We start from the raw sequence: 10,864 nt of genomic DNA, 5'->3' as shown, positions 1-10,864 counted from the left end.
TTCAGGAGAATAATGCAAACTAAAACTACATAATAATTCACAATCTTCAATTAGGGGTCTAACGTGGCATAAAATAATATTATAATACCACATTGGCAAACTTCTCCCAATGTTTCCACTGAAGGGGTTGAAAGTTAAAAAGCGCCGAAGGTTAAGTTAGGTTTGGAGTAAATCATGGATGTGCGCACGTGTTTGTGTGCAGCTTGTAGTGAAAAACGTGCGTGCAGAATTCATGCAGACATGTGTAACTGGTCGTTTTGAGGTAGAAAAGAGTGATGCGCGGTCAAGCTGGTAGTTGAAAGTGTCAGTCAGAGTAGAAGAGCATTGTGTAAAAATGCAAGTAATAACAAAAAAGTGCAAGTCATTAATCGCATCACCCTGAAAAACCTGAGTAAGGAGTGCAGCTCCTGATGAAAGGAGGAGCACTGAAAACCAGGAAATGATGTTTCTGGAACAGTCTGATGACTGAAGCTGGATGTTTGAAGTCTCAGTGAACTGCTTGTCTTTTCCCCACAGCTCCTCCCTCAGCGATGTATATGGCTATATGTTATGAACAATGTGCTGATGTCCGTATCAGGTAACAAACAGCGTGACACAAATGGAGAACATTGTGTCCACTCGATAATATGCTGCTCTAAAAAGGCTCCATACTGCAGGGAAGTCGGCCCAGCTTTACTCGCACAGCCTGCCAGCTCTGTTTGAACAGAAAGGACATCTGCACAAGAAACACAGCAGCCTGTCGCTCAGCACCAACCGCCTCACTGAGCGGATCAGTCTCAGGTACGACACGCCATCACAGATGCAGGGAAACAGGAGCTGTAGGTGCAGCAGTGTTAATAATGTCATGTATGATGCTACCACTTGATTTTGAGGAAGGAGGATACTGTAAACCCAATTTTGTCTGCTTGTTCTGACCTGGATATTCTCTGTTGGCCACAGAAAGTTTACCATATCTGTAAAGATTCCTGACACTAAAGGTTGTAGGAGGTGCAGTGTAGGTAAGCAATGCCGAGTTACTCTGGTCAGTCTGTTTGTTCACGGAGAACAACTGCAGACACTTAGTCCTGCTCTCTCTGTTTCAGCAAGAAACCCATACACAGATAGTACATATCTGTGCGGGGCTGTCCCATCTGGCCTGGTTTTACTCTTGTGGTATGAGCCTCTTCAAAAGTTCATGCATCTAAAGGTTTGTACAGATATGTCGAACTTGCCACCTGAATAAATGTCTTCCTTTCTAACTCTAACCCTATTTCCACAATGCAAACCAGCCATTAGACCTGGATTACATAAAAGTAGACAGACAGCATATCAAAATCTGAAGCTGAAGAATGTAATTGATTTTTTTTAATAACATATGCATACTTTTTATTCAAGCCCAACAAGATTTTAGAGACTAAATAAAAGAAACGTTGTATAAACGCCGTCCAAAAACACCAACAGCACCTTCTCTGGGTCCAAGCTCGTGTAACTGAATGGTTACCATGTGTTTTCTGTGCTACAGGAACAGTGTTATCAGCACACAGTTCAACGCCAGCATGCACCATTAGATCACATAGCACAGATAATTGACAGTTTTTTTGTGAATGTCTCGCACATTTCATAACGATAATGTATGTACTGTGAGAACAGAGCTCTGTGTTAAGCCTGTCTGCAGTCCTAACACAGTGCTGCTTGGAGAAACACGCCTGTGTCACAACATTATGGAAAAGTGGCATCAGTCCAAAGACGTGCAGTTAGGGGATGGATGGATGGATGGATGGATGGATGGATGGATGGATGGATGGAAGGATGGATCGACGGGTGGATGGATGGATGGACGGCTGGATGGATGGATGGATGGACGGCTGGATGGATGGATGGATGGATGGACGGCTGGATGGATGGATGGATGGACGGCTGGATGGATGGATGGATGGATGGATGGATGGATGGATGGAAGGATGGATCGACGGGTGGATGGATGGATGGACGGGTGGATGGATGGATGGATGGACGGCTGGATGGATGGATGGATGGATGGATGGATGGATGGAGGGATGGGTGGGTGGATGGATGGATGGATGGATGGATGGATGGAAGGATGGATCGACGGGTGGATGGATGGATGGACGGGTGGATGGATGGATAGATGGACGGCTGGATGGATGGATGGATGGATGGATGGATGGATGGAGGGATGGGTGGGTGGATGGATGGATGGACGGATGGGTGGACGGGTGGATGGATGGATGGACGGGTGGATGGATGGATGGATGGATGGATGGATGGATGGATGGATGGGTGGGTGGATGTTTGGACGAACAGATGGACGGGTGGATGGATGGATGGATGGATGAATGGATGGACGGCTGGACGGATGGACGGGTGGATGGATGGATGGATGGATGGATGGATGGATGGATGGGTGGGTGGATGGATGGATGGATGGATGGATGGATGGGTGGATGGATGGATGGATGGGTGGATGGATGGATGGATGGATGGATGGGTGGGTGGATGGATGGATGGATGGATGGATGGGTGGATGGCATCTGTTTATCTTTAATCTCAAGATTTAATAATCATACAAGAATTCTGTTGTGCTGTTTTTGACGGTTGTATGAACAGGTTCAGCTCAGGTTTAACAAGCATCACTTAACCATCCATGAGAATTTATTTAGTTTTTTTTGTTTTCCTTGGTGACTGTTTCACAGCAACTCGCCATCAGACTCCCAGATTCTCTTCTCAGCTGTGTGTTGGAGTGAGAGACTGTAGTAATGATAAACCACCAACCGGCCAACAGCTCAGGTTTGATATTATAGAGCTGAACGGCGCTCCTGTTCCAGTGCCAGGTAGGACCGTTTCTGCGTGTCTCTGCTGACTTCCTGAAGCTTCAAGCTTCAACTTGTTTCAACAAGCTTCCTTCTTTCCGTGCGTCAGGAGATAGTGGAGCACTCAGAGTCGTGCAGGTAACCCAGCTGGACCGAGACACTGTTCTCATCACCTTGGAAAGTAAGTCCCCTCGCATATTGTGAATCCTTCAAATGTCTTTCATGCTCATTCTCAATCTGTGTACTGTTTGGACAGGAACTGTAAAGATCGTGAACCTGCAAGGACTTCCATCCAGACAGCTGGCTGCAGAAATAGTCTTTGACTTCCCCATTGAAACACTAGGTAGAAATGATGATGTGACAAAGTGAATGAGAGCTGATGTGTGTCCTGAAAGCTGAGTGACACCTCCTGTTCTGTCAGTCTGCTTGCAGGATAGTGTGCTGGCGTTCTGGAAGCATGGCCTCAAAGGGAGGAGTTTCAGATGAGGTGATGAACTAGTAAATTCATCCAACGTTGGCTGAGCTCGTATCATGTGCTTATCATATTAGTTCTAAGTCATTACACATGTGAATTTTCACTTTATGTGCAGGTAACACAAGAAATTACAGATGAGAGTCGTGTGTTCAGAGTTCTGGGAACAAACAGGTATGTTAACTGTATGCTGACAAGAGCTATCAATCACTGTGAGAAACTAGTAATCCTAGTACATCAGAAGTAATCAGGATAGTATTTTTCTTGATACTATTGTTAATAGACCTGGAAGTGATTTTCAGAGTAGCATGTGGAAGTAGCATGAATACTGCTAGCATTAATGGTAGCATTAAAGCAGGAGTCACACTAGAGTGTTTGTTCTGTTGGTTACTCAGATCCAAGGATTTAGGAAATGTTTGCATGCAGCCCTCCAAAGAAAAACAGCCATTAAAGTTACCAACTACCGTCTACCTGACACTTTGTACAGAAAACTACTTTCCTTAGTGCTAATTTTCTTTATTCTAGTGCCAAATCACAACAATAGTCACTTCAAGACACTGTATATTTTAAGGTAAAGGCCCTGCAATTATGGTGCACAAAGGTGAAAAACTCCCTTTTAGCAGGTGAAAACCTGAACCAGGCTGGGGGAGGGGCGGGCATCTGCTGCGATTGGTTGGGGGGGTGAGAGGAGGAAGACGGGACAAAGACAATCTGGGGAAGAGAGCCAGAGAATATTCTCAACTAATGATTGAATGCAGAGAGGTGTTTAAATAGATAGTGAGTGAAAAGGGCGACTGAAGAAGAAACACTTGGTGCATCACGGGAACCCGCCAGCAGCCTAGACTTAGGCTAACTAAGGGAGGATTCAGGGAAGAAAGGAAAGTTTGAAGCCTAATGTTAAAAGTAGAGAGGGTGTCTGTCTCCCAAACCCAAACTGGAAGCTGGTTCCACAGAAGTGGTGGCTGTAGTTCAGGTGGGGGAGCAGGTCACCTACTCCCCGTCTACATGCCAGATATCCTGCATGAAAGTTGCTCTTCGGTGCATCCGTCAGAGTATGAATGGGTGTGAACGGGTGAATGAGGCAAGCTTTGAGTGCTCAGAGTAGAAAACCACTATATAAGAACCGGTCCATTTACCATTTACCAAGAGGGGCCTGGAAACCGAAGGGTCTGGCTCCCATTTTACTTTTAAATACTTGGAACGAAGTGCTCTAATGGGGTGATATGGTACTATAAGGTCATTAAGATAAGACAGGGGCTGATTATTCAAAACCTTTTATGTGAGGATTTTGAATCTTTTATTCTGGATAAAACAGGGAGCCAATAAATGTTCTGTTTCTAGTCCCTGTCAGGACTCTCGCTGCAGCATGTTGCTCAGAGCAGTCTGGAATTGATTTTTGACTAAATAATTAAAACTAATAATAATATATTACTATATTATATTACTAACAAATCCAGGACACCCCTGTTGATCCAGCAGCTCTTAATGAAGTTTGTAATAAGAATCGTGGTGAGTTCATTAGACATATTTCACTTTTCTTTTTTAAATCAGTCATTACTGGAATCATCTGAAGTGCAAAAACAGTGGGATTATATATGAGAAGGACGGACTCAAAGACTGTCGTGTATCACATATGTATTACATCGATGTCCAAAATCAATGCATCATTAATGAAACTGAAACAAAAGTACTGAATTTCATGTGGAAGACCAAACCTCAGCATTCAGGAAAGTCTTATACAGGAGCAAAGATAATGGACGTTACCCGGAGTTTTCCACTGTGAAACCAGGAATAACAGCTTAAAAATGTTTCTGTGATCTAAATCATTGTCAGCCTGGCAGGCAAATAGCGTGGACACCAAAGTTTGTGAACGTGATAACCTGAGAACAAAGACATGTAGGATTTTAAATCGGTACCATAGGTGTGTCTACTGGGAGGCTGAGGCTTAGCGCTGCTGGCTGCCAGTACTAAGTATTATTATACAACCCTTATTTTAGTTGATCTTATCTTCTTTCCTTGTGTTTCAGTTAGTTTTTACTCAAACTGGGTGTAGAAGGAATCCCTGCAAAGGTTTCTTTTTCTTCTGTGTTATGTTTTATGTATTTCTCAGCTCTTTGCTTCCTTTTTTCTACTTTAAACTTGTTTGTATGCTGTTGTGTAAATGTTCACACTTATCATAAAGTTTAAAAAAGTAGTAGGCGTGGTGATGAGCAGGAACAGGAGTAAAACTCCAGTAAGTGTACCAGTACTGTACCAGTGTGTAGCATTAAAGTCAAACTACAGTGGTTGTAGTATCAGTAGAGTAGTGTTAGTACTAGAGGTGGGAGGAGTAGAAGCAGGTGGAGGCACTGGCTTTAGGTTAGTACTGCCTTTCTCTGGTTCTCCTTTACAACTCATCTCCTTCTCATTTGCTGACAATGTGCAGAGACATCCTCCTTCAGAGCACACCGACTGATGACCCGTCAGCACTGAGCAGCCTGTACATCCTGACAGGACACGAAAGCAGCTACTGAGAGAGGACACGGGGCTCATTCGACGGTGTTACCAAAGAAAAGCACAGCCTGTCTGTAACTGTGGGGTGGAAACGATGCTCTGTTTCACTGAGGCTGTGCCAGGAAACGGTTCAATGCTGGGAATGACAAATGTTAGGCAGGTATCCTGCTGACTGTCCAGCCTTCACCTGTACACAAGACACCTGTCAAGGTCCTCGCTGGGGTTATAGTTGATAAAGCTTTCTAGCTTTTCTTGTCTATTCAGCTTACCTGCTTAAATCAGACCTTTCTGTTAAAGCTAATGCAGACTCCACTGATCCGCCCGCTCAGTGTGGACGGGAGAATAACCTGAACATGGCCTCTGGGACATCATCGTACTGATGTTATGAAGCGCTCAGTCAGGTTTTCTTCTTGATCAGACTGAGGGGCAGACTGAGTGTGTTTTGGTGCCTCAACATTCAGTCATATTCTGTAAAGCCATTTTCTGTCTGCATGCTGCACATAACCTCTTTGGACCAGAGTGCTGTGACACCTACACCTTACACCTGCAGGAGCTGCTCGGCCATAGAAAGCTGCTCTGTGAAGTGCACGGCTTTTTTGCCAGTGTTGATCTTATGGGTTTAATGTAATAACTAATTTTTCACATCATCGTCTGAGTCGTAATCCCAACGAGGAAACCTGGAATGTAAAACTTGATGGACGCTCCAGCTGAAGAGTGAAGTGTCAGACTTTTAATGGATCTTTCAAGCATTAGCGTACTTACAATGGCAGAAACAGTGCCACGTCTAAAGCATAGGAGCCATCTTCATCTCATGCTTCCCATTTCATGCAAGTTTCTTCTCATCCTCAGATGGACAGAATTTGGTTTGCTGACTTCATTCAGTCACACCATACTAGAGCATAAAAAGTGGAAATAAACTGGCCAGTAAGAAAGTGTGATGCTTGAAAGTATAGCGTAAGGACAGCAGCAGCACTGCATTTACAGCTGATATGATGACTTCAGCATCTTTAAAGAACTGTGAAGGAATTATCAGTGCTAACACAACCTTAAGCACGTGATGTGACCGTATACACTGCTTACACTTTCAGTATCCTTACTTAAAGAGAACATCTCAGAAAAAAGTACAGTTAGCAAGAAGCTTTGAGAACAAGGCAGTGTTATTGTATGCTAACCACCGTGGTGGTGTAGCTTGTCCTGATAAAAAGTGAATGTGGTCACATTATACTTGTTAACTAAAATGAAAAAATAAAATAATTCCACTACATGGGTAAAGATATTTATGATATTTATGGAAAGGATACTATAAAAGTAACACTGGCCTTTCCATGAGAGAAACTTGAAGTACAGTATGCATGTTGAGATTAATGTTTGTTTAATATGTTTTTGCTACTATGTGAAGATGTGATGTTATTAACAACACAGAATAGACAGAAATAAAGATTTTCATATCTCTTGGAGTTTTATGAAGAGTTTGTTGGGTTGTTCTTCTTTGAATGTGTGGATCGATGCTTCTGCGATTTATATCTTAATCCTTCAATTTGTAAAAAACATTTTGAATTCCGTTTGAGAAGATAAATGAAGGTTCTTGCGTTCAAGTGGAGGCTCTAGCAGACTGAGAAAGTAACTGCATAACTGGTCAAAGGAGCTTGTAAAGAAAAGCGTCTGGACTTCTTTAAGTTACTTGAAGACGTTTCACCTCTCATCCGAGAAGCTTCTTCAGTTCTAAGGTCAAATGGTGGAGAGTCCCAGATAACTGCATAACTATGTTATTCCTGCACCCATAGCAGCAAGTAAGTGAAGGCAGTGATGAGGGCTGATGAGTTCTCAGATCACTCAGTCAGTCTCTGAGCGTCACCTTTATTGTGATCGCGCACTTTAAGCTTTCATGCCTGTATTTTTGCACAATTGTGATAATACTGTATTGAAAGAAATCTGTGCACAGACGAACATGGGGTGGCTTTGCTCAGGTAGTAGAGGAAGGTGCTTCAATCCCCGTCTGCATGCCAAATATCCCTGGGCAAGATACCAACCCAGAGTTGCTCTCCGAATGTGTGTGAACATTACACAGAAAGTGCTTACAGAGAAAAGTGCTTGCGTACACCTGAATGAGGCAAGTTCTTTAAAGTGCTTTGAGTACTATATAAGAACCAGTCCATTTACACCACCAAAGCACTCAATACTCTCTTTACGAAGTTCTCTGTAGTTTGTTTCTCCAGCACCATATTTGACCGCGGTCAAGTGAGCCCTCACTTACGACCACACAGTCAAGCCAGCCGCACCTAAAATGTTGTTGCACTATTCTTATGCATATTACGGTACGGGTGCCGACTGGCTTAGAAATGCAGTCTTTTGTGTCCTGACCAGAGATGGGCAGTAACGCGTTACTTGTAATCTGATTACTTTTTTCAAGTAACAAGTAAAGTAAGGGATTACTATTGCAAAAACGATAATTAGATTACCGTTACTTTCCCGTAGGAACGCTGCGTTACTAAAACAGTGATTTTTTTGCGAGAATGTCTCATGACAGTGACGTAAGCAAGTGCAACGTCCGTGACAACAGCTGTGTGCAGATCAACAATGGATAATATATCGAGTGCGGGAGAGAGTATGAGCGTGCAGCGTTTAAAGCGTGGAAGTACTGACCTTACTTTGAGTTTGATTCCATAAAAAGTGACAAAAACATTAGTGTCCGTTGTGCGTGGGAAGAAAACTTCTTTTTACGGCGAAAAAACCCCCTAAACTTCCAAGCAAGCACCGAGTGCGCTACGACGTAATGGGAAAGTCACAGAGAAACTCGCGGATTCTTCAACTGACCGCGGCACACCTGCACCAGGGTAAACCTCCGCCTACCCTACTCCTGCTTTACAGGTGAAAATAGAGCCAAAGGACCGCTAGTCTTTGATTTTATTTATTTTCTGCTGTGTTTTACTTGCATCTATTTGAAAGAGTGAGTGTAAACACAAAAAATATTTTATTTTATGTGCTGGAATGGGCAGAAAATAAGTTTAAATATTAAACAAATTTCTTCCAGTCAGAGAATGTTGCATATAATTCAATTTTTGCTTGATGCATAAAGTTAAAAGATTAAAACTAATTAAACAAGTTTTAAAAAGAGAGACTTTTCCATTTGATTACATTTTATATGATGAATTATGCAGAAAAAGTAGAATTGGGCTGAAAGATCTATCGCTTTATCACCTATTCAGGTTGTAAATCGTGTTTTTAAAAAGTAACTAAGTAATTAATTACTTTTGAAAATAAGTAATCAGTAAAGTAACAGGATTACTTTTTGGGGGAAGTAATCAGTAATTAGTTACTGATTACTTTTTTCAAGTAACTTGACCAACTCTGGTCCTGACACTATTGTACTTCACAATCCACTCCCAGTTTTGGTTCATCTCCACTTTTCCACTTTTTCCACTCCACCCTGTGATCCACAGCCCAAATTACTGTACGATTCAGAGAAAATTAACAGTAAAATTTACCCAATTTACTGTACTGTACTCTATATTTTCTCATATTTGAGCTCAGATTACAGGAAAACTGTAAGAGGTGACACTGATATCTCACTAGATTCTGACTCTGGGTGACCCCCACACACCCAAGATTACTGTACGGTTTCTGAGATTGCTTTGTTAACCCTCTCAAGGCAGGCATTGCAGATATGCAACAGTTAAAAGCTAACAACCTGATCACCCGACATACATATTTCATGAGTTTTTTACTCAGAAGTACCACTGCAGGTATTCTTTTGTGCATTAGCAACAAAAACTTAATTTGAGCCTGAGAGGGTTAAGCATGAGTATGACAAAGGCTAAGAAAATATACTGCCTACAATAATATCAAATTTAAACAACAAATTACAAAATTGCCACACCTGCTGTTATTGCCAGGTGTTCGATGGAGCATTATTTAGTCATAAAAAATACATATCACTGAAATATCATCAGTAAAAGAAACACTCTGTCATGGTCCTGGGTCAGTGACCCAGTGCTTTTAGTTATCATTTTCTAGTTTATTATGATGATGATGATTATTATTATTGTTTGAGTTCTATGTGTGATATTCGGTCTGCCTTTGAGTCTGTGTCTCTGTCTGTCTATGGTGTCACCCCATCTGTTTGTGAAGCTGTCTGTTTAGATCTGTGTCTTGTTTGGTTCCCCGTGTCTGAGTTTCCTGTTTTATTGTGAAGGTCTCTGTCTGATGTGAGTATGTTCAGTTTACATTTCCCCTGTCCCATCAGCTCTGATTTCTCCCAGCTGTGTTGCCCTCCTGTCTCTCATCCCCTGATTACTGGTGTGTGTGTATTTAAGCCCTGTGTGTTCTCCTGCATGTTGCTGGTTCGTCTGTATTACTCAGTGTATCCACCGTGCCTTCTCCTTGCTTTTCATCGTCATTCTCCTCTGCTCGTTTTCAATCAGGATTGTGCTCTGTAGTTTAGTTGTTTCCCAGTTTAGTTTAGTTCGAGCCCCGTTTGCTGTTTGTCCACATTCTTTTTGTGTTCAATAAATCACCTTCACTTCTCCACGACTGCCTGCGATTGGATCCTCATTTATTCCGCACGGCTCGCCTCGGCAGCCGTGACACACTCACTATGTAAGACATGTTAGCAAATTCAGTTAATAAATAATGTATCAAATCTATACAGATGTTTGAAGGTATATTGCAAAGCATGTTTGTTTCTTATGGCTTACAAATGTGTTTGCCTTTAACATAATTTACATTTTATTTATACAGTTTCACAGACGAAACAAAATAGGTTTCCTGAACTGTTCTTCGTGGCCTAATTTTGAATCCTTCTGAGGGGGATGCATTATCCATGAAGGTGGGCAATTTGTTCGTCGATCTCTGACCCTCGCTGACTCTGACGCCTCCTAATTCTGCTTCCAGCCTCGCTGATTAATTTGTTGTCACTGATGCTGTCACCAGTTGTACACAACATCTCTGTTTGTCCACCAGTCTAATCTGTAATTCAGGTGAACCCAGAATTACCTGCATCTTTGTAATGTTTCAGAAAATATACACTATATGTTGATGGGCTTTGTCCCACTTTTCTTTCCTTTATAAGTAAGAATCTCTGTGGTTTTAA

General features: G+C 42.2%; 1 protein-coding gene across 1 annotated transcript; it reads left to right on the top strand.

The window, feature by feature from the left end:
- The first annotated feature begins 224 nt into the window (after positions 1-224).
- On the top strand, positions 225-7,232 carry LOC146716524 (mitogen-activated protein kinase kinase kinase kinase 2-like). The gene is made up of 9 exons (XM_085452513.1): positions 225-577; positions 657-780; positions 940-998; positions 1,083-1,186; positions 2,694-2,831; positions 2,920-2,991; positions 3,067-3,153; positions 3,232-3,456; positions 5,708-7,232. Exons 1-5 carry the CDS (start codon positions 550-552, stop codon positions 2,742-2,744), a joined length of 366 nt encoding a protein of 121 aa, XP_085308639.1. The 5' UTR covers positions 225-549; the 3' UTR covers positions 2,745-2,831; positions 2,920-2,991; positions 3,067-3,153; positions 3,232-3,456; positions 5,708-7,232.
- The last annotated feature ends 3,632 nt before the right edge of the window (positions 7,233-10,864 follow it).

Source organism: Copadichromis virginalis, linkage group LG3 (assembly GCF_057382275.1).
Source record: "Copadichromis virginalis isolate Kocher_CV1m ecotype Utaka linkage group LG3, C_Virginalis_male_GT1.1, whole genome shotgun sequence".
Lineage (NCBI taxonomy): Eukaryota > Metazoa > Chordata > Actinopteri > Cichliformes > Cichlidae > Copadichromis > Copadichromis virginalis.
Note: the sequence above shows the minus strand (reverse complement) of the source record. Positions and strands in the feature narration are given on the sequence as shown.

Coding starts and splice junctions, on each gene's coding strand:
- LOC146716524 (XM_085452513.1), top strand. CDS start 550: ATGAACAATGTGCTGATGTCCGTATCAG. Junction 578..656: donor TGTGCTGATGTCCGTATCAG/GTAACAAACAGC, acceptor TCCATACTGCAG/GGAAGTCGGCCCAGCTTTAC. Junction 781..939: donor ACTGAGCGGATCAGTCTCAG/GTACGACACGCC, acceptor TGTTGGCCACAG/AAAGTTTACCATATCTGTAA.